Raw genomic sequence first — 23690 nt, forward strand, 5'->3', positions numbered from 1 at the left:
CAGTGAATCTGCTCCTGTTAATATAATCATGCAAAATTAATAACTTGTGAATAAAAGGTTGGCAACACTATGGAATACTTCATTAATAAATCCAAGTTTAGGACCAAGATCCATAGAATAGGATACAACTAGGAATGGAGGAATACCAAACTTGAGCTATAAGGCCTGTGGATTATAGAAGGAAAAGAGAGGGAGGTGTGAAGCACGACAGTTTTGAAGCTTAAGGAAATAATGAATTAGAGGCAGTGCACAAATCTGGATAGCAACAATGTCAGGCTAAAAGGCAGGGCAAACAACTCGAGGGACAAGACAGGAAAGTTCCGGACAGCAGTGTACAACTATGGTACGTGTTTAGGAGTCAGTAAAGAGCTTCACTTCAATCTGTGAATTGTGTCTGTTTCAAAACCAACCACTAAATTCAGCATATTTAAGTGAATAATTGCAAAATGAGAACAGATTGAATGTATTAATCCGCGAGATTTTTTTTAATATATAGATCATATACTGCAGCCAAATCAATATCAGAAGAGCCAAGGATATTGCAACTGTAAAAGCTACTGAAAAACTTAAAAATTGATCTATTCTTACCTCATATCCAAATGTAACTGCCATAACTGTAATGAGGAAACCAAAGAAAGCTTCCAGTTTTCTCAAACCTGAGGGAGGCAGAGGGTTCCTGTTAGAAAGATTCGTTTTTATAAAGCACCTCATCACATTTCAAACATCTCAAAACGTTTCACAGGAAATTACATTGAAGTGAAATATAGATTAACATGCTGGTCAATTTGAGTTCCATGTCCCTCAAACAACAACGAGCTATAAATGTCCAGTTGGTCTCTTTTTTAGGTTTTTTAAAAAATTCTTTCACAGGATATTGGTTGAGGGAAGAATGTTGATCAGGACATCAGGAGAACTTCCTACACTTCTTCTAATAATGCCATGGGATCTGTGTTTAAATTTGCTCCAGTGCTTTAGATTGAAGTCTGTTCTGAAGGATGGCAAACAGGGCAGCATACTCAGTGCTGCACTGAAACGTTAGCCAAGATCATCTGCTCAAGTGGGGCCTGTAACTTTCTGATTTAGAGGAGAGAGTGACACTCCATTACGCTTTGAACAATCCAACAATACTGTAGAGGACATTAGGTATGACAGGAGTTGCAAGTGGCGAGCAGCAAGTTGTGCATCTGACTTCATGCACCCAATTCATAGCATGAAGTTTGGAAGGTACAATTTTGATGGGCAAAATGAGACAGCGCTGGTGATAAGGAGAATCCAGGTTAAAATGGAATAATTACTGAAATAAGGCCCAATGCTGAATTTCACAATTTTTAGCAATGTTGCTCCCCCAGGTCTCAGGTACAAACAATCTGCTCAATCAGACTGGCCGGCTCTGGCCAAAATCATCCTGAATGCAAGGCTGCTGGTGTGCTGAAGTGGAGGTCTAGTTACCCCTCCCCCACCCAATGACTGTGTTCCTGCATTGAACATGCATCACTTTAATTGCTTGCGCATTTTTGTGAAAGCATCCTGCTTGCTCAGTCAGACTTTCCTGTAGTCTTTGCAATTGCTGTTGCGTTACAAGTTACAGAATCGACAGGATGGAAATCCTTATGGGTCCGAATGCGTGAAGAGGGCCAATGACACCACTGACATTCGTGCTCACTCTCATCAATACCCAAGAGGCCATATTTTACAAGTTATGCCACTCCTACCTGGCCTGTCAGACGTTTGGCTGTTACCGTCACTTTAAGCAGAAATGGTGGCTGAGCTTTTTTATTCACTGCAGGTTGAAGTGACACAACTTTCAAGGATTGGGACAACTTTCCCTGTGACTCTGAAGGTCACAATGGCATAAAGCTTCCACGCAACAGGATCCTTCCAAAATACTGTAGGAGACATCTGCCAGACAAGTTCATTTGTATGTAAAGCAAGTGACTGATGCCATGATTACTGGGGAAGGCAACTTTATCACTTTCTCAGTGGAAATGAGACAAGAAACTGAAAAGGGCACAGAATCGATACTGGCAGAGATTAGCAGTACCTGGCTGCTCTCTGGGGTTTGAGTAATACTTTGAGGGGCCCGGTTGAAGTGGGTGGGTATGAGGGCATCCTGAGAGGAAGCCTTCCCAACTGCCCTTCTCCTGCCATATTACAGGTTCTGGGTCTAGCTCGAAAGCAAGCAAGCTACATGAATGCAATCTTTTTGGTGTCTTGCCTGTGGGAAAAGGTCCAGCGTCACCATCAAACATCTCGTATGTCAAATCTGACAGGAATAGCCTCTGTCAGGAACAGCAGGGTCTGGCTCAGGTCTTCGGAATTCCAGCTTGTACAAATACGGAGGTTTTTGTTCACACATGGAGTAAGAAGCATGCAGGCCAGCTTGATGGAGCACCGCTAGACACAGTGCTGAACTTAGGAATTTGGCGAGTGAGGGAAATTGGGCGCAGTGAGGGAAGAGGTGCTGTCCTGGTCTTTTACAGAACAAGGAGTGGTCTGATATAGGGAGCAAGAGACAGCAGGACCTAGGAACTGAAGCCCAGAGACATTAATTAGGTAAGCAGGAAGGTGATTGGTTGGTGAGTTTTAAGGTTCCCCTTTTTTCTAAGGGGGACAGAAATTTAAAGTACTACAAGGGAGATATTAATACAGTATTAAATTTATAGCTTAACAAGTTAAACTACTTAAGGTAGCTATGAATAATGGTTGCATGGCATTTCTAAACTTGAAACCAAATTAGTTAAATGCATAGGTGATGTGTTGCTTGTGGTTATGCTTCAGTTGTACAGGACACTGGTAAGAAAACATCTGGAGTAGTGTGCAGCATTCCTTATTTAAGGAAGGATGTAAATGCACTAGAAGCAGTTCAGGGAAGGTTTACCAGACTAATACCTGGAATGGGCGGGTTGTCTTATGAGGGAAGGTTGGACAGGCCAGGCTTGTACCCGCTGGAGTTTAGAAGAATAAGAGGGGACTTGATTGAAACGTATAAGACCCTGAGGGGTCTTGACAGGGTGGATGTGGAGAGGAGGTTTCCTCTTGTGGGAGAATCCAGAACCAGGATTCACCATTTCAAGATAAGGAGTCACCCATTTCAAACAGATGAGGAGAATTTTTTTCTCCAAGGGTCGTGAGTCTTTGGAACTCTCTTCCTGAAAAGGAGTTAGAAGCAGAGTCTTTGAATATTTTTTAAGGCAGAGCTGGATAGATTCTTGGTAAGCAAGGGGGTGAAAGGTTATCAGGGGTAGATGGGATGCAGATTTGAGATTACAATCAGATCAGTCATGTTCTTATTGAATGGTAGAGCAGGCTTGAAGGGCCAAATGGCCTACTTCTGCTCCTTGTTCGTATGAGGAACGTCGGCTCAGAGTTGACGAACTGGAGTCTGAGCTTTTGACACTGCATCAGGGAGGGGGAAAGTTACCTGGAACACTTTGTTCCAGGAAGCATTTCATTCAGTAAATCAGATTTAGTCCCTGGACAGAGGCAGGAGGGTGCGACTATAAGGGAGGCGGATATGGGGATCCAGATGCACCGGAGGAGACTCAGCTCTTGCAATTATCCAACAGGTTCAAGATCCTTGCAGCCTGTGTAGACGAGAGCAGAGGCATCAGGGAGAATAAGTAAAAAGGAATGTAATAGTATGGGGCAGTCTCATTAGGGGGATACATACAGTTCTTTGCAGCTGAGAACACGAGTCCTGAAGGCTATGTTTCTTGCCTGGTGCCAGGGTCAAGGACATCTCCTTAGAGCTGGAGAGTTACTTGTAGTGGGAGGGGATGGATCCAGTTGTCCTGGTCCACATGGGCACCAATGACATAAGCCAGACTACAAAAGTGGTTCTGCTGAGGGAGTATGAGCAGCTAGGGGCTAAATTAAAAAGCAGAGCTATAAAGGTAATAATCTCTGGATTACTACCTGAGCCATGAGCAAATTCGCATAGGGTAAATAAGATCAGAGGGTTGAATGCGTGGCTCAAAAATTGATGTGGAAGAAATGGGTTTCAATTCATGGGGCACTGGCACCAGTACCGGGGAAAGAGGGAGCTGTACCATTGATACAATCTTCGGCTGAACGCCGCTGGGAGGAGTGTACAAACAAATTGTATAACGAGGGCTATAAAGAGGGTTTCAAGCTAAATAGTGGGGGAGGGTTCCTATGAGGAAGTTAATGAAAAAGGACAAGGCAATAGTGCAGGGTAGCAATATGGGTAATGGTAACCAGGGTGTGACAGGAATGGACAGAGCGTACATACACAAGGGTACACTAGCAAATAGGGTCAGGGTAGGGAAAAATAGTAAAAAGACAGACTTAAGGGCTCTTTCTCTGAATGCACACAGCATTTGTAACAAGTTAGATGAATTGATAGCACAAATAGAAATAAATGAGTGTATGATATGATAGTCATTAAAGAGTTGTGGTTGCAAAGTGACCAAGGCTGGGACCGGAATATTCCAAGGATATTTGACATTTCGGAAGGACAGGAAGAAAGGAAAAGGAGGTGAGGGAGCTCTGTTAATAAAGGATGAGATCAGTACTGGTGAGAAATGATCTTGGTTCAGAAGATCAAGATGTAAAGCAGTTTTGGTGGAGATAAAAATGGCAAGGGAAAGAAGTCACTGGTGGGAGTAGTTTATAGTCCCCCCAACAGTAGCTACACTGTAGGACACAGTATAAATCAATAAATAATGGGGGCTTAACGGCACTGCAATAATTGTGGGAGATTTTAATATTCATATAGATTAAGGAATCAAATTACTACTTCATTTTTTTTCTCCTTTCGTAAAATAAATCTCTTTTCCCTTTTTGTGTTTAGGATTCTCTGGTGGGGTGGAGTATTAATAACTATTGTAGATACTTTTGTGTTCCTGTTTTTGGACAAAAATGGCAATTTTGATGGACGAAATGAAGGGCAACAAGTGACTGAATGAGGGGTTTTAAGGGTGAGTGCGCCGGCGAGAAATTGACCGAGTGCAGTGTGGCTGGTGAGAGATTGACCAAATGAAAAGTACATTGAAGAATCAAAGTCTTGAGGATGAGTTCATCGTGTATTCGGGACAGTTTCTTAGAAAGTATCTTAAACTTATATAAAGGCAATTACAAAAAGGTATGAAGACAGATGGCGACAGTGGAATGGAAAAATATGTTAAAAAGTAAGACAGTAGAGAAGCAGTGGCAGACATGCAAGGAAATATTTCATAACTCTCAACAAAGTTATATTCCATTGCCAACGAAAAATGCTATGAGAAGGATGCACTCTCCGTGGCTAACAAATTAAGTTAAGGATAGCATCAAATTGAATGCTGTGAAGATTAGTGGTACTAGCAAGAAATATAAAAAAAGCAAGAACTTCTACAAGTATATAGAAAAGGAAGAGGGCAGCTAAAGTAAACTGTGGTCTCTTAGGGGATGAGACTGGAGAATTAATAATGGGAAACAAGGAAATGGCATTCACATTGAATAGTGTTTTGTCTCTGTCTTCGTAGTAGAAGACTCAAAAAGCATCCCAAGGATAGTAGACAATCAAGTGGCAAAAGGGAGAACTTAAAACAATCAGGATCATTAGAGGAAAAAGTACCAGGAAAACAAATGGGACTAAAGGCTGACAAGTCCCCTGGACCTGATAGCCTGCATTGTGGGCTCTTAAAAAGTGGCTGCAGAGGTAGTGGATGTGTTGGTTGTAATCTTCCAAAATTCCCTAGTTTCTGGAAAGGTCCCGGCAGATTGGAAAACAGCAAAATGACTCAAGAAAGGAGGGTGATAGAAAGCATGAAACTATAGGCCAGTTAACCTAACATGCCTTATTGGGAAAATGCTTAGAATCTGTTATTAAGGAGGTGGTAGCAGGACATTTAGAAAATGGTAATACAATCAGGCAGAGTCAACATGTTTTTACGAAAGGGAAATGGTGTTTGACAAATTCATTATAGTTCTTTGAGGATGGAATAAGTAAGGTGGATAAAGAGGAAACAGTAGATGTAGTGCATTTGGATTTCCAAAAGATATTCAATAAAGTGTTACATAAAAGGTTACTCCACAAGATAAGAGTTCAAGATGTTGGAGTGATACAGTAGCATGGATAGAGGGTTGGCTAACCAACAGGAAACAGAGTCAGGATAAATGGGTCATTTTCAGGTTGGCAAATTGCAACTAATGGAGTGCCACAAGGATCAGTGCTAGGGCCTCAACTATTTACAATCCATATCAATGATTTGGGTGAAGGGACTGACTGTACTGTAGCCAAATTTGCTGATGAGACAGAGGTGGGAAAGCAAGTTGTGAGGAGGACACAAAGGGTCTACAAAGGGATATAAATAAGTTGAGCGGGAAATAGTTTGGAAAACGGAATATTACGTGGGAAAATGTGTGTGTCCACTTTGGTGGGAAAAGTAGACAAGCAGAATGTTACTTAAATGGAGAGACACTGCAGAATGCTGTGACATGGAGGGGCCTGGGTATCCTTGTACATTGATCGCACAAAGTTATCATGCAGGTTCAGTAAATAATTAGAAAGGCAAAATGAAATGTTGGCTTATTGCGAGGGGTTGGAGTATAAAAGTAGGGAGTCTTGCTACAACTGTACAGGGCGTTGGAAACAGTTCAGAGGCTGATGAGGCTGATTCCCAGGATGAAAGGCTTATCTTATAAAGAAATGTTTGACAGGTTGGGCCTATACCTATTGGAGCTTAGAAGAAATGAGAGGTGATCTTATTGAAACATAAGATCCTGAGGGGGCTTGACAAGGTAGATGCTGAGAGGGTGATGCCTCTTTGTGGGGGAAACTATAACTAGGGGGCACAGTTTCAGAATAAAGAGTTGCCCATTTACAACAGAGAGGAGGAAGAATTTCTTCCTTTAGGATTGTTCATCTTTGAAATTCCCTACCGCAGAGAAAGCGGAGAACATATTCAAAGCCAAGTTAGACAGATTTTTGATCTACAATGGAGTCTACGAGGGACAAACAAGAAAGTGGAGTTAAGGCCACAATCAGACCAGCCATGATCTTATTGGATGGCAGAGCAGGCTCGAGGGGCCGAATGGCCTACTTCTGCTCCTATTTCTTAAATTGTGTTCTCATATTGCACCAGTTGCTGCAACATAGCAGCTATCCCACCTGTCCTTGTCCTCTCTCTGGCTGCGCACTGTCTTGGCCTGGAAACACACAATAATGAACAGGGCAGCAAATGCCCAAGGACCACCACCAAAGCCATGTGCGCAGTCAACCTCGCTCCCTGTACAAGGGTATTATTGCAAAGCAACTTGCATGCTGTGTTTGTGATGGCAGGATGCAGGGAGATGAAATACAGACTGTTAAGTAGCACTTTTGCGCAATGGAAAGCGTTTTAAGAAAAGGGGCAGAGCTTCTCTCTGTATTTTATGCAGAATGCAGACGAACATTCTGATTTCTTCCATACTTTCTGTAGTATGTGTATCAAGGTGAGCACATGATGTTCCAGGTTGGGACATAGCATCCACTCACTCTGCCACTTCCATCTTGCCATTTAAACACTGGCTTCAACACCCACATTGACCTGGAGAGACCTCATTTATCTCCCCATTTGGTAGGTCTTGTGGCACAGTGGGCAGCATTCCTGCCTCTGAGCCCGAAACTCTGGGTTCAAGTCCCGCTCCAGGACTTGATGATCAAGGAAAGTGTGTTCATAACGTGGCCAAATAGGTTCAGTAGCAACTTGTAAGTCCTTCCGACACACGCCAATGACAGGCGACGAGAGTAAGAGAGATTCCTGGTCAGCCGTGTGATTGCCATGAAAGAGATTGGAGCCTCGACCATCCCTATCCATAGCTCCAGACTACAACATGCATGTAAAGTGTATGTTGTCACAGCAACTCTGACTCGCCCCAGGGGAGGGAGGGAAAGAAGCGATTGTTTCAATTGGCTGGACGGCCAACGCAGATCAGATTGGTGCCAACAGCATGGGGCTTGATCCCCGTTCCGGCTGGGGTGGATTCAGGACTTGTCTCCTTGCCATGTGCCCGATATGTAGATCGCGGCGCTGTAGGTCAGACCTACCTTCAAGCAGAGAACAGAAGGAAGAGGAGGAGGATAGCCACAAATTGCTTGTTGAGCTTTCACAATGCAGGCAGTGGGTAAGCCCAAAGGAACTTTTCACGAACAGTTATACTTTAACCATCTTCTTGACCAGAGCTAGGGAAATGTGCATAGTAGCTCCACCAATAGGAGGGTTGGAGCTTCAGTAGCTGCTGCTTGACTCTCTACTATCCAGTCATTGTAGGGACTAACCATGAGTGCATGTTCTTATACAGGTTGTCTTCCAGCAGTTGTCAAAGTACACTTACCATCAGCAGTGGAATAACCTACACAGGGCAGCTCCTGTTTGACCAGCCACTTAGCTGTTCTAGACATCCACGTCAAGTGTCACGCGCCAAGCTTACTAATCACTGAATGCTAAATCAAGATGTGAAGAGCTTTGGCAAACTGACAGGTCAATGTAGAACAAAGCCCACTGCCTCTCTCACATCCTGGTTCTTGAAGTTGCATTTCAGCCAGAGGAAGCACTTCTGTTGTTTACTTAGATGTTCCGAAGCATAAGGAACAGCTTGCACGCGTGTCTTATACAGCACAAGCTTATCCTACATTAGCATTTTGCTGTAAATGAAGAGACCAAAGCACCCTTTGCATTTTCTCAGCTTAGTCCTGAAGGATGGAATCCAAGCTGGAGTTGGCATCCATTAGGACCGATAAGACTCGACTGCATTTCCAATGAACACAACTGAGATAGCTGCTCCAGCTGTCAACACTACTCGGGTATGCACCACCATATCACATTGATTAGGCCAGATGGAAGGTAGGGCCCATGAGACCTCTGGTGAGTCTGCCTAAAACGTAATATTACCTACAGAAGAGAAGTGCCACAATACTTTCCGAAATGTCCAGAGCAGATGTTTCAAGTCTGTTCCTTACGGTGTCATCCAACATAGCATTACTGAAGACATCCGATTGCAGGGGTGATGCTGGACAAGCATATCTCACTTCGCTTTTCAGACAGCTTGATTCAGTGAGTCTCCCATCAACCCCAGCACAAGTTGGAGGGCTGGAGCACAAATCCTGGATAAAATCCAAGCTCCAGCCATGTATTCCCATTGTTCCCAGCACCTTCATTACTGTCCTGCTGGGCGCTGGCACAAAAGGTTTTTTCAGAATTAATGACGGAAAGATAGGGACAGCCCAGAGCCTTACAGCATTCGGCAATCTCTTCAAAAGTCACAGCTTGTCCTGCATATTTCTCTTGGGAGCTCATGACCATCGCCTGAGATTCCTCTAATGCCACTCTAGCTCTGGCTGGATACAGGTACCAAGCGCCTCCTGGCAACTCCCACTAAGTGTACTGGAACTCAACAAGCAACCGTTTCCTTGTGCACAACTGGATCTTATAATTTGATGGCATAAAATGTTGGCAGTGCTAATTTGAATGATCACCGTAAAACCACAGATCAGCAGTCAATTGGACATTTCCATATGCTTGGTCAGACCATCTACATTCGTGCTTATCAACTAACCCATAAACTACCACCAAATTCAATCACTCTCCCTACACTGGCAGGTATACAGTCGCTCCCCAACACGAGAGGCTTCATTTAGTCAGTTCTCGCTGTTCCCACAGCATTCAGTCAGAATCTCTACTGTCCCATTGCGCTCGGTCAGCCTCTCTCATGTCCCACTGCGCTCGGACAGCCCCCCTCCGGTCCCATTGCGCTCGGTCAGCCTCTCTCCTGTCCCATTGCGCTCGGTCAGCCTCTCTCCTGTCCCACTGCGCTCGGTCAGCCTCTCTCCTGTCCCACTGCGCTCGGTCAGCCTCTCTCCTGTCCCACTGCGCTCGGTCAGCCTCTCTCCTGTCCCAATGCGCTCGGACAGCCCCCCTCCAGTCCCATTGTGCTCGGTCAGGGTCTCTCCTGTCCAATCGCGCTCGCTCAGTCTCACTCCTGTCCCACTGCGCTCGGTCAGGGTCTCTCCTGTCCCACTGCGCTCAGTCAGCCTCCCTCCTGTCCCACTGCGCTCGGTCAGTCTCTCTCCTGTCCCGCTGCGCTCAGTCAGCCTCTCTCCTGTCCCACTTCGCTCGGTCAGTCTCTCTCCTGTCCCACTGCGCTCAGTCAGTCTCTCTCCTGTCCCGCTGCGCTCAGTCAGCCTCCCTCCTGTCCCACTTCGCTCGGTCAGTCTCTCTCCTGTCCCGCTGCGCTCAGTCAGCCTCTCTCCTGTCCCACTTCGCTCGGTCAGTCTCTCTCCTGTCCCACTGCGCTCGGTCAGTCTCTCTCCTGACCCACTGCGCTCGGTCAGCCTCTCTCCTGACCCACTGCGCTCGGTCAGTCTCTCTCCTGACCCACTGCGCTCGGTCAGCCTCTCTCCTGTCCCACTGCGCTCGGTCAGTCTCTCTCCTGACCCACTGCGCTCGGTCAGTCTCTCTCCTGTCCCACTGCGCTCGGTCAGCCTCTCTCCTGTCCCACTGCGCTCGGTCAGTCTCTCTCCTGTCCCACTGCGCTCGGTCAGTCTCTCTCCTGTCCCACTGCGCTCGGTCGGTCTCTCTCCTGTCCCACTGCGCTCGGTCAGTCTCTCTCCTGTCCCACTGCGCTCGGTCAGGGTCTCTCCTGTCCCACTGCGCTCGGTCAGCCACTCTCCTGGCCCACTGCGCTCGGTCAGCCTCTCTCATGTCCCACTGCGCTCGGTCAGTCTCTCTCCTGACCCACTGCGCTCGGTCAGTCTCTCTCCTGTCCCACTGCGCTCGGTCAGGGTCTCTCCTGTCCCACTGCGCTCGGTCAGTCTCTCTCCTGTCCCACTGCGCTCGGTCAGGGTCTCTCCTGTCCCACTGCGCTCGGTCAGTCTCTCTCCTGTCCCACTGCGCTCGGTCAGGGTCTGTCTGGCCCCACTGCGCTCGGTCAGCCTCTCTCCAGTCCCACTGCGCTCGGTCAGCGTCTCTCCTTTCCCACTGCGCTCGGTCAGGGTCTCTCTGGTCCCAGTGCGCTCAGTCAGCCTCTCTCCAGTCCCACTGCGCTCGGTCAGCGTCTCTCCTTTCCCACTGCGCTCGGTCAGGGTCTCTCTGGTCCCAGTGCGCTCGGTCAGAGTCTCTCCTGTCCCACTGCGCTCGATCAGCCTCTCTCCTGTCCCACTGCGCTCGGTCAGCCTCTCTCCTGTCCCACTGCGCTCGGTCAGCCTCTCTCCTGTCCCACTGCGCTCGGTCAGCCTCTCTCCTGTCCCACTGCGCTCGGTCAGCCTCTCTCCTGTCCCACTGCGCTCGGTCAGCCTCTCTCCTGACCCACTGCGCTCGGTCAGTCTCTCTCCTGACCCACTGCGCTCGGTCAGTCTCCCTCCTGTCCCACTGCGCTCGGTCAGTCTCCCTCCTGTCCCACTGCGCTCGGTCAGCCTCTCTCCTGTCCCACTGCGCTCGGTCAGCCTCTCTCCTGTCCCACTGCGCTCGGTCAGCCTCTCTCCTGTCCCACTGCGCTCGGTCAGCCTCTCTCCTGTCCCACTGCGCTTGGTCAGTCTCTCTCCTGTCCCACTGCGCTTGGTCAGTCTCTCTGCTGTCCCACTGCGCTCGGTCAGGGTCTCTCCTGTTCCACTGCGCTCGGTCAGTCTCTCTCCTGTCCCACTGCGCTCGGTCAGCCTCTCTCCTGTCCCACTGCGCTCGGTCAGTCTCTGTCCAGTCCCACTGCGCTCGGTCAGGGTCTCTCCTGTCCCACTGCGCTCGGTCAGCCTCTCTCCTGTCCCACTGCGCTCGGTCAGCCTCTCTCCTGTCCCACTGGGCTCGGTCAGCCTCTCTCCTGTCCCACTGCGCTCGGTCAGCCTCTCTCCTGTCCCACTGCGCTCGGTCAGGGACACTCCTGTCCCACTAAGCTCGGTCAGGGTCCCTCCTGTCCCACTGCGCTCGGTCAGGGTCTCTCATGTCCCACTGCGCTCGGTCAGCCTCTCTCCTGTCCCACTGAGCTCGATCAGGGTCTCTCTGGTGCCACTGCGCTCGGTCAGGGTCTCTCCTGTCCCACTGCGCTTGGTCAGTCTCTCTCCTGTCCCAATGTGGTCGGTCGGCCTCACTCCTGTCTCACTGCGCTCGGTCAGTCTCTCTCCTGTCCCACTGCGCTCGGTCAGGGTCTCTCTGGTCCCACTGCGCTCGGTCAGTCTCCCTCCTGTCCCACTGCGCTCGGTCAGCCTCTCTCCTGTCCCGCTGCGCTCGGTCAGCCTCTCTCCTGTCCCACTGCGCTCGGTCAGCCTCTCTCCTGTCCCACTGCGCTCGGTCAGCCTCTCTCCTGTCCCACTGCGCTCGGTCAGTCTCTGTCCTGTCCCACTGCGCTCGGTCAGTCTCTCTCCTGTCCCACTGCGCTCGGTCAGCCTCTCTCCTGTCCCACTGCGCTCGGTCAGCCTCTCTCCTGTCCCACTGCGCTCGGTCAGCCTCTCTCCTGTCCCACTGCGCTCGGTCAGTCTCTGTCCTGTCCCACTGCGCTCGGTCAGTCTCTCTCCTGTCCCACTGCGCTCGGTCAGCCTCTCTCCTGTCCCACTGCGCTCGGTCAGCCTCTCTCCTGTCCCACTGCGCTCGGTCAGCCTCTCTCCTGTCCCACTGCGCTCGGTCAGCCTCTCTCCTGTCCCACTGCGCTCGGTCAGCCTCTCTCCTGTCCCACTGCGCTCGATCAGGGTCTCTCCTGTCCCACTGCGCTCGGTCAGTCTCTGTCCTGTCCCACTGCGCTCGGTCAGTCTCTCTCCTGTCCCACTGCGCTCGGTCAGTCTCTGTCCTGTCCCACTGCGCTCGGTCAGTCTCTCTCCTGTCCCACTGCGCTCGGTCAGCCTCTCTCCTGTCCCACTGCGCTCGGTCAGTCTCTCTCCTGTCCCACGGCGCTCGGTCACAGTCTCTCCTGTCCCACTGCGCTCGGTCAGCCTCTCTCCTGTCCCACTGCGCTCGGTCAGCCTCTCTCCTGTCCCACTTCGCTCGGTCAGGGTCACTCCTGTCCCACTGCGCTCGGACAGTCTCTCTCTTGTCCCACTGCGCTCGGTCAGCCTCTCTCCTGTCCCACTGCGCTCGGTCAGGCTCTCTCCTGTCCCACTGTGCTCGGTCAGGGTCTCTCCTATCCCACTGCGCTCGGTCAGCCTCTCTCCTGTCCCACTGCGCTCGGTCAGCCTCTCTCCTGTCCCGCTGCGCTCGGTCAGCCTCTCTCCTGTCCTGCTGCACTCGGTCAGTCTCTCTCCTGTCCCACTGCGCTCGGTCAATCTCTCTCCTGTCCCACTGCGCTCGGTCAGGGTCTCTCCTGTCCCACTGTGCTCGGTCAGCCTCTCTCCTGTCCCACTGCGCTTGGTCAGTCTCTCTCCTGTCCCACTGCGCTCGGTCAGCCTCTCTCCTGTCCCACTGCGCTTGGTCAGTCTCTCTCCTGTCCCACTGCACTCGGTCAGGGTCTCTCCTGTCCCACTGCGCTCGGTTAGCCTCTCTCCTGTCCCACTGCGCTCGGTCAGCCTCTCTCCTGTCCCACTGTTTAAATTCCGTCCATCACCCACAACGTTGCTCCTTAAAGTCAGTCACTCCCTGACACACTCACCCTTTAACCTCCTAACATTCAGTCACTCGTTGCCCTTCATTTAGTCCATCAAACTTACCATATTTGTCCAAAAACAGGAACACAAACGTGTCTACAATAGTTATTAATACTCCGCCCCACAGGGGAATCCTAAACACACAAAAAGGGAAAAGAAGAGATTTATTCTACAACAGGAGAAAACCAACTTGAAGTAGCAACACCTTTACATATCTTTACAGAATTTCCCTCCGTCCTTTCCTGGATTTGCCCCAGCATTCCACACACGATTCCTCCAATAAGGTGGAACCTGTATATGCTTTTGCCAACCGTACTCTGGCCCAGTTGGCAGGAGGTGAGTTGCGTGCCATTTTATTTGACTTCTAATTATTTCCTCCTCCCAAAGGCAAATGCCTCTTCATCCAAATCGTCTGCCTCGGTCTTTCTTTCCTCCAAAATTGATCAGCTTGTAAAACCCAACCGTGGTGTCATCTAACTGCTAATACTTGCGGACAGATCCCATCTCCTCTCTCACGCCTTGTGAGTGCCCTGCACTGTGGGCTTAGGGCCCTTCACCAGGGTGCCTCAATCTTAAAAATATTTTCAACAGTCACCTACTGAAATGGTGTCACCTCATATTAGATATATATGAACTAAATGTAGAGGTCTCGTGCTGCAGTGGGTAAGGTCTCTGCCTCTGTGCAGTAGCTCTGGGTTCGAGTCCCACCCAAGGAAGGCAGGTTCATAATGCAGCCAAACAGGTTGGGTATCAACCTGTAAATCCTTCCAATGCACATTAATGGCAAGTGGTAAGAGCAAGAGAGTTTCTGGTCAGCCATGCAATGGAAAGAATGTTGGAGTCTCTATCATCACTACCCATAGCTCCAGACTACAACATGCATGTAAAAGAGTGCAAACTGCCACAGCAACTGGGACTCCCTGAGTGAACTGTAACATACCACCATGGCTTTCAATATGACTCTCCCCCCCACCGCAACACTGCATGAATTTTACAATTACCTCATTTTTTTCACAACATTCACTTTTGGAAGATCGCTATTATCTCTTATGGAGTAGGATTAGGCACGGTAGATGTGGAGAGGGACATAGGCACAGACTCTAAGGGGTAGGTGGCCTGTTTCTGTAACACCCTGTCATTCCGGAACAAAATCTAGCCTGGCATTACCTACAATCTATGTACAAGCCAGTATCATCCCATTCAAAGAATGCTAACTTGCCAGAACTTCAAACATGACATAAGATTGGTAAGAGAACAGTGCAAAATCAAATGTACGCTGACATTTTGTGGTTTTCAGAAAAATGAAGCACCAAGTAGGTTGAAGCTGCACTTTTGACAATCCAGAAAACCCCCGGTGAAGGATCAAGTGCAAGGACAGCTGCCAGCACTGAGTGAAGAAAGCAAAGGACTTGCATTTATATAGCGCCATATAATGCCTCTCAGGATGTCCTAAAGAGATTTACAGCCAATGATGTACTTTTGAAGTGTGGTCACTGTTGCAATATAGGAAATGCAGCAGCCAATTTGCGCACAGCAAGCTCCCACAAACAGCAATGTGAAAATGGCCAGATCATCAGCTCTTTGGTGGTGTTGACAGTGGGAAAAATGTTGGCCCATGACACCAAGAGATTTCTCTGCTCTTCTCCCAGCGGTGACATTGGATATTGTGCCCAGTTAAACAGGCAGACTGGACTTCGGTTTAATGTCCAATTAAAATAAAAGCACTTTGACAGTGCAGCATTCCTTCAGTACTGCACTGAACTTTTAACCCTTGATTATATGCTCAAGCCTCAAGTGAGGCTTCAACCCACAATCTTCTAACTCAAAAGGCGAGTGTGCAACCACTGAGCCACAGCTAAGGCACCTTTACAGCACTACACAGCCTCTAGGTAATCAAATGGCAGTGGATATCCTAATGGGTTACTGTGCTCTGCCTCAACATGACAACATTCACACTGCATGAATGACGCCGATCTGATTACTGCAAATTTAAAGAATAGTATAGGTTAACATGATTATTGCTGCAGAATGGAACCCTTCCCATTTCATGCACCGGTGTCACCGTCAAACACTCCCAGGACAGGTACAGCACAGGGTTAGATACAGAGTAAAGCTCCCTCTAAACCGTCCCCATCAAACACTCCCAGGACAAGTACAGCACAGGGTTAGATACAGAGTAAAGCTCCCTCTAAACCGTCCCCATCAAACACTCCCAGGACAAGTACAGCACAGGGTTAGATACATAGTAAAGCTCCCTCTACACTGGCCCATCAAACACTCCCAGGACAGGTACAGCACGGGGTTAGATACATAGTAAAGCTCCCTCTACACTGGCCCATCAAACACTCCCAGGACAGGTACAGCACGGGGTTAGATACAGAGTAAGGCTCCCTCTACACTGTCCCCATCAAACACTCCCAGGACAGGTAAGCACGGGGTCAGTTACAGAGTAAAGCTTCCTCTACACCGTCCCCATCAAACACTACCAGGACAGGTACAGCACGGGGTTAGATACAGATAAAGCTCCCTCTACACCGTCCCCAACAAACACTACCAGGACAGGTACAGCACGGGGTTAGATACAGAGTAAAGCTCCCTCTACACCGTCCCCAACAAACACTCCCAGGACAGGTACAGCACAGGGTTAGATACAGAGTAAAACTCCCTCTACACTGTCCTCATCAAACACTCCCAGGACAGGTACAGCACAGGGTTAGATACAGAGTAAAACTCCCTCTACACTGTCCTCATCAAACACTCCCAGGACAGGTACAGCACATGGCACAGTAAAGCTCCCTCTATTCTGTCTCATCAGCTTATTTCAGCCCCAAATCACAAATGCATTCATTCCTGCACCACTAAAACATTTATTTCCATTTCCCACACCATCTATTCCCTTGATTTTTTATAGTTCTGCTTAGTTAGTACAGTCTTGCACAGTAGGCTCAGTCCATGAGGAACTGGGTTAAGACTGCCCAAACCCATTTCACGTAGGACCCTTGCAAAGGAGACGTCCATTGTGGCTTTCCCCGAATCCAGGACTCGTGGTGACCTGCTGTGTCATTCAGTTCCTTGGAAGAAATCATTCAAAACAAATTGGTCTGGAGCAAACTAAACCATACCAAACTGGGCCAAGTCGTCCTCAGGTTATATACAAATGCAGAAAAGGAAAACCTTCAAGGGCCCAACAACATTCACATTTTGATGCTAGTTTTGCTTTATTTGATATGATAGCTCCTAATAATGGAGTAGTAATTAGTGATCATACTTTACCTTCCAACAGACAGCAGGTTAATAGCTATAGCTGATCCAATCACTTCCTGCATGTCTGAGCCAATGATTGCTAGTTCCACCATTAGCCACAGAGCAATTCGAGGGACCTGCAACATTCACAATACATATACTATTGCAAAAACAACTAGCATGCATAACGCACCTTTAACATAAAAAATGCACTTCTGAAGTGTAATCAAATGAAAAATGGACCCTGAACTAAAGGAGGGGATACAGTGAGTGACCAAAAGCTTGGTCAAAGAGGTAAGTTTTAAGGAGGGTCTTCAAGGAAGGAGAGATAGAGGGGTTTAGGTAGAGAATTCCAGAGCTTAGGGGCTTGGCATCCAAAAGCATGGTCACCAATGGTGAAACGCTAAAAACGGGGATATGCAAAAGATCAGAATTAGAGGATTGTAGAGATCTTGGAGGGCTGAGGGGCTGGAGGAGATTACAGAGATAGGGAGGGGTGAGGTCATCGAGATATTTGAAAACAAGGATGAAATTTTTAAACTTGAAGCATCAGGGGATCAGGAACCAATGAACGAGGACTTGGGTGGAACTAGGATATGGGCAAAATAGTACACTGATGTTGTGAATGTTCTAGTTCAACCTCAGACAAAGGGCAGGGAGTGTGTAATCAGCGTTGGCGAGGGTACACAGCTTTTGGCAGGGGCCAAAGCTGATGGTTGCAAAAACAAAAACAGAATTACCTGGAAAAACTCAGCAGGTCTGGCAGCATCGGCGGAGAAGAAAAGAGTTGACGTTTCAAGTCCTCATGACCCTTCGACAGAAGGGATTCATTTTGGTAGGAAGAGTGTGGAGAGACAATATAAAGGGTACAATTCTAAAGGGGGTGCAGGAGCAGAGGGATCTGGATGCACATGTGCATAAATCATTGAAGATGGCAGGATAGGTTGAGAGAGTGGTTATTAAAGCAGACAGGATCCTAGGATTTATTCATAAGGGCAGAGTACAAGAACAAGGAGGTTATGATAAACCTGAACGAAGCACTGGTTTGACCTCAACTGGGGTAGTAGTGTGTCCATCTGGACACCCTGCTTTAGAAAGGATGTGAAGGCATCAGAGAGGGTGCAGAAAAGATTCACGAGAATGGTTCCAGGGATGAGGACTTTTAGTTAGGTAGATAGATTGGAGAAGTTGGGACTTTTTTCCTTGCAGAAGAGAAGGTTAAGAGATTTGATAAAGGTGTTCAAAACCATGAGGGGTCTGGACAGAGTAGAGAGGGAGAAACTGCGGAAGGTGGAAGGATTGAGAACCAGAAGGAACAGTTAAGGTGATTGACAAAAAATAAATGCAATGGAGACAGGAGGAGGAACATTCTCGCAGCAAGTGGTTAGGATTTGCAATACACTGCCTGAAAGTGTGATGGAGGCCTATTCAATCAAGGCTTTCAAAATGGAATTGAATGATCTAAAAAGGAAACATTGGTGGGGTTACAGGGAAAAGGCAGGGGAGTGGCACTGGGTGAACTGCTCCTTCACACAGGTGTGGGTCAGCACAGGTACGATGTGCCGAATGGCCTCCCTCTGTGCTGTAACCATTCTGTAATTCTAAGATACCTCCAGGCCCAATAAATAAAATGTCTGAGATAAGTTAAGAATTAGGATCAGCATCTCTATAGCATTGCTTAGCTCAGCAGATGGCTGCAAAGGGGTAGACTATTTTGCAAGCCAAAAAGAAAAATCCAAGTGTAGAGAAAGCCAAGTGCCTATTTAGGCAGAGTGCCTGGGTGATTCGTCACTCTGAGGCCATTTCTAGGAGAAAGATTCATCACGTGTGTGTCCTGGGCACAGCTATTGATGTTATACTGTATTTACCTGACACTTATATGACATTTAGTGTACTGCTTTTAATTGGTAGCAACATTTATGTTTAAGCAGGTTAATAATAAAATAGAGTCCAGGGCAGATCTTTATTTAATCAATATTGAGTGGGCAAATAAGGTGAAACCACCCATAGAGGGTTATGGTGAAGAGATGGGTAGGTGGCTTAATCTATCAGTAAGGTTTATTGGGCAAATTGCATTTTCCTTTAAAGTTCTCATATCGTACAGATGCCCCGTTGTGAAATGTATTTTCAGCTGAACTTTAGAACCACAACACAAACCTTAGGATACTGCCTGTGGCAGACCTCAGCGAGATGCATCCCAGTTACCACACCTAAGCGGGCAGCCAGTCGCTGTAGCAGCAGTCCTATAACAGTAGCTGTCAGCAAGATCCAAAGCAGCTGCACAGAAAGAAGAAGCCAAGTCACACATGAATGCATTCCCGGTGACACCCTACAAACCCCGCATCGCTCTCAAAAAACGGCTACAGATAGACGCAAGGACTTCATAATACTCCAAAAAGGTTATCGGTCAACTTGGAAAATTCTTACACCACACATGTAAAGTTGTGTCACGTGAGCAGGATATTAGTGGGGTCGGTACAATACTGACCTTGCATCACTGAATATCGCTGGCATGCTCCTCAAACAAAGCATTCGGCTAACATTCAGGGCAGAAAACCAGCATTGTGTGGGTAGGAAAACACAATTCATCACCTACTTTGATCTTCAGTGTAGAAGCTTAAGATCAGACCGTTTTTTGTGCACAGAATTTTATACAAGTGAAAACCATTTACACAATCGGGAGATATTCCAAAAAGGGTGAAGGATGTACCTTAAATCCTGCCACAGCTCCAGACTGGAGGTCAGATTCAATGTTTCCTGGATCCAGATATGCAATACTCATCAGAAACCCAGGTCCTGTAAAGGCCCAGAGCTTCCGAAAGCTAAATCGAGTCTATAGGTAAAAAGAAAGAGCAGTTGCTTAGACACGCTGGGTTTCTAGCAGTCTATTTTTATATCAAGTCAACAAAGATGGTTGCAGGATGGGGTGTTTAAGATCAACGACTAACCAATCTGTGTTTGGCTGAGTTTCCCTGGTGTCTTGGCCAACATTCTTCCCAATACTATAGGGAGAAATTGTTGGCTAGATCACCAGAATGTTTTGCTCTTTAAGCAGAAACTGGACAGAAAGGTGGGTCCTGAGTTCAACCGCATGACAGCACCTCCAACAGTGCAGCAATCTCTCAGTGCTGTGCTGGAGTGCAGCCTAGATTGCACATACAAGTCCTGGGGTGGGACTTGAACCTACAATCTTGTGACTTAAGAGTGCAGGGTGCTTCCATTAGGCCAAAGCAACAGTCTTAATAGTGCCATATCATCATATTGTGCAAATGAAGGTGATACAGTATTTGTTTGGTCAGCTACCACAATGTTTAAAAATCCCCAAATCAAGCTGCATTTAAACCTGCACCCTCCTGTCGGACCTCTGCTCGTCTAACCAATTAGTTTAACCAATTAGAATCACACAGCAGACCAGAGCTGCTTCCTATTTTGCCCAAACAGGGCCATCCCACCTTATGCGGCATTGGCTTGCAGAGTTATTTGAGCCAAGTGGGAAGAATCCCAGCCCTCCATGAGGGCTCTACCCAGGCTGGTAGGGCAAGGATTGCTTGTACCCTGGAATACTGCAGATCTGCTGGATTCATGTATTGGATGACCGAATTCACAAGAGGGGGTTGACCCTCTTTCAACCTTCCATCACCAGGCATGGCATTAAACCTACTGTGCCCTCAAAGAAAATAACAGTGGGAAAAGATCTGGGTTACTCGAATATCAGTAATATCATCAAACGTTTCACCTGTTAGGAAGGAACATTAAACAAAGAACAATAAGAAACTAAGAGCCAAGAAGGCAATAAGGAGATCGAGTAACAGAAACGGAGAGTGCTTAGGTCAAACATTTTAGAATTTTTACCCGACAATACAGTTTAATTTATATCCTCATAATGGTCCCTTTGTGACCATGTCTCTAATACGCATTTCACCTTTGAAAGTGGAGTCTTCTCCAACATCTTACCGAGTATATGCAATATCCAGTGCACTGCGCAGCTACATAAACCAGTAAGGGCCCAGATTCTACCCCTGGTCTGTGCTAAATTAGCTGATCACAGCCAGGCTAGTCCAGATGGATTTGGTGGCTCTCTTCCAAGGGCTGGGAGATTCTGGCTGAGTAATGGTTCTGTACTTCGTCTTATTATGACTCGTCCATTCAGATCAGGAAAGCATTGGGATGGGATCTGTTGTTCCTGCGGTCAAATAGCCTGTTAAGGCTCAATCTCAAGAGCAACATCTGATGAATGGTCACTTTGAGATTGCAGAGGGCGACTAAGTGACTATGCACTCATACCCCAGCAAGAGCTAGCGCCTTCAGAGGAAGAACAGGGAGGAAAATCGTCTTTTTGTTCTTTTGCCAGATATCTCAGAAGCCTTTTTTCCTACTAGGATGGAAAAAAATTCTCACCGAACTATCATCTGGGATTGGGATCTTCTCATCTAGATAGGTTTGCGAGCTCTCCTCTGTTGGGTCGGGAGATGCTGGTGGAGTGATGGTGCTGTACCTAAAGTGAAAGTTAGCTGCGCCATCAGGTTCCTGCTGCGGTTCTGAAAAGAGAAAGAAAAAGTGATTGAAGACATTTTGAATGATCTCGGTCAGATCCCAATCAGCACCCTTTTTAAACTGCAGGAAATGTGGATGACATTAGTAAAGCAACACTAATTGCCCACCCTCAGGATATGAAGAGTCAGCCACGTAGTGTGGGATAAGAGCCACCTTTAGGCAAGATTTAAGGGGCAGCAGGTTCTCTTAAACAGAGGTAACCTTTTAACAATAACATGGCAGCGCTCATCATCTTTCTGGTGTCAGCCCACAAATTGCCTGATTCAACGAATTCAGTTCCACAATTTAGCACGGTGGAATATGATCTCTCGACTGTTTGGGATGCTCGGCCAGTACAGTAGCCATGAGGCTCCCATTCTGTCACAAAATATGCTCAATACATCAAATACATAAAGGATTTACCTGACAGAATTAATATACAACTTTTACTACTAACACAAACATTTAGGAAGACAGTCAACCCCAGTCCCAAAGCAGGAAATGACTGTGTGTATCCCACTGTACCACCCAGTCCCAGAGTGTGAAAGGACAGTGTGATAACCCACTGTACTACCCAGTCCCAGACTGTGAAAGGACAGTGTGATAACACACTGTACCACCCAGTCCCAGAGTGTGAAAGGACAGTGTGATAACCCTCTGTACCACCCAGTCCCCGAGTGTGAAAGGACAATGTGATAACCCATGTACCACCCAGTCCCAGAGTGTGAATGAACAGTGTGATAACCCACTGTACCACCCTGTCCCAGTGTGTGAAAGGACAGTGTGATATCCCACTGTACCACCCAGTCCCAGAGTGTGAAAGGACAGTGTGATAACCCACTGTACCACCCAGTCCCAGAGTGTGAAAGGATAGTGTGATAACCCACTGTACCACCCAGTCCCAGAGTGTGAAAGGCAGTGCGATAACCCACTGTACCACCCAGTCCCAGAGTGTGAAAGGACAGTGTGATAACCCACTGTACCACCCAGTCCCAGAGTGTGAAAGGACAGTGCGATAACCCACTGTACCACCCAGTCCCAGAGTGTGAAAGGACAGTGCGATAACCCACTGTACCACCCAGTCCCAGAGTGTGAAAGGACAGTGTGATAACCCACTGTACCACCCAGTCCCAGAGTGTGAAAGGACAGTGTGATAACCCACTGTACCACCCAGTCCCAGAGTGTGAAAGGACAGTGTGATAACCCACTGTAACATCCAGTCCCAGAGTGTGAAAGGACAGCGTGATAACCCACTGTACCACCCAGTCCCAGAGTGTGAAAGGACAGTGTGATAACCCACTGTACCACCCAGTCCCAGAGTGTGAAAGGACAGTGTGATAACCCACTGTACCACCCAGTCCCAGAGTGTGAAAGGACAGTGTGATAACCCACTGTACCACCCAGTCCCAGAGTGTGAAACGACAGTGTGATAACACACTGTACCACCCAGTCCCAGAGTGTGAAAGGACAGTGTGATAACCCACTGTAACATCCAGTCCCAGAGTGTGAAAGGACAGCGTGATAACCCACTGTACCACCCAGTCCCAGAGTGTGAAAGGACAGTGTGATAACCCACTGTACCACCCAGTCCCAGAGTGTGAAAGGACAGTGCGATAACCCACTGTACCACCCAGTCCCAGAGTGTGAAAGGACAGTGTGATAACCCACTGTACCACCCAGTCCCAGAGTGTGAAAGGACAGTGTGATAACCCACTGTACCACCCAGTCCCAGAGTGTGAAAGGACAGTGTGATAACCCACTGTACCACCCAGTCCCAGAGTATGAAAGGACAGTGTGATAACCCACTGTACCACCCAGTCCCAGAGTGTGAAATGACAGTGTGATACCCCACTGTAACACCCAGTCCCAGAGTGTGAAAGGACAGTGTGATAACCCACTGTACCACCCAGTCCCAGAGTGTGAAAGCAGTGTGATAACCCACTGTACCACCATGTCCTGAACTGTTAAAGGACAATGTGATAACTATGCCTTCTACAATTATAACTTTCCATCTAACGCAGCCACCTGTATCAGTCTAAGGGACATCTCTGAGACAGTGCAGAAAGCAAAGATCATTTGACCAGAACAGTGGTGACCCCACTTTCCTGAACTGAGCTTTATAAAGGAACGGTGACTGACTAAACTGTTTTTTTTTAAAACGACAAACTGTATCTGAAGGAAGCGGAGCTGTCATATATTATAAAAGTCTATGGTGTGGATTTTCCAGGTTGGTTGAGACTGTATCTACAATATTGGACAGCACTGAGGATCTGGGTGTTGTAAAAATTACGACAGCCTTGGTGAAGTAGCTGTTTTTTGCGTACACAAATGGAGGAGACAGAAACCTAGGATGGGCGATTCCAACTTAAAAAAA

The 23690-nt window shown here is 47.7% G+C and overlaps 1 protein-coding gene across 4 annotated transcripts in view; it reads right to left on the reverse strand.

Annotated features, from left to right (window-relative positions):
• The window catches only part of LOC121273335 (natural resistance-associated macrophage protein 2-like), a 194980-nt gene that overhangs the window by 103616 nt on the left and 67674 nt on the right, over nt 1-23690 (reverse strand). For all 4 annotated transcript variants that reach the window (XM_041180485.1, XM_041180484.1, XM_041180483.1 and 1 more), the window contains exons 3-8: nt 21182-21321; nt 19494-19616; nt 18941-19060; nt 16814-16920; nt 13604-13674; nt 589-656 (exon numbers count right to left, since the gene is read on the reverse strand). In XM_041180485.1, coding sequence (XP_041036419.1) covers nt 589-656; nt 13604-13674; nt 16814-16920; nt 18941-19060; nt 19494-19616; nt 21182-21321 — 629 coding nt within the window. The remainder of the gene's footprint in view (nt 1-588; nt 657-13603; nt 13675-16813; nt 16921-18940; nt 19061-19493; nt 19617-21181; nt 21322-23690) is intronic.

This window comes from Carcharodon carcharias, chromosome X (assembly GCF_017639515.1).
Source record: "Carcharodon carcharias isolate sCarCar2 chromosome X, sCarCar2.pri, whole genome shotgun sequence".
NCBI classification, from domain to species: Eukaryota; Metazoa; Chordata; class Chondrichthyes; order Lamniformes; family Lamnidae; genus Carcharodon; species Carcharodon carcharias.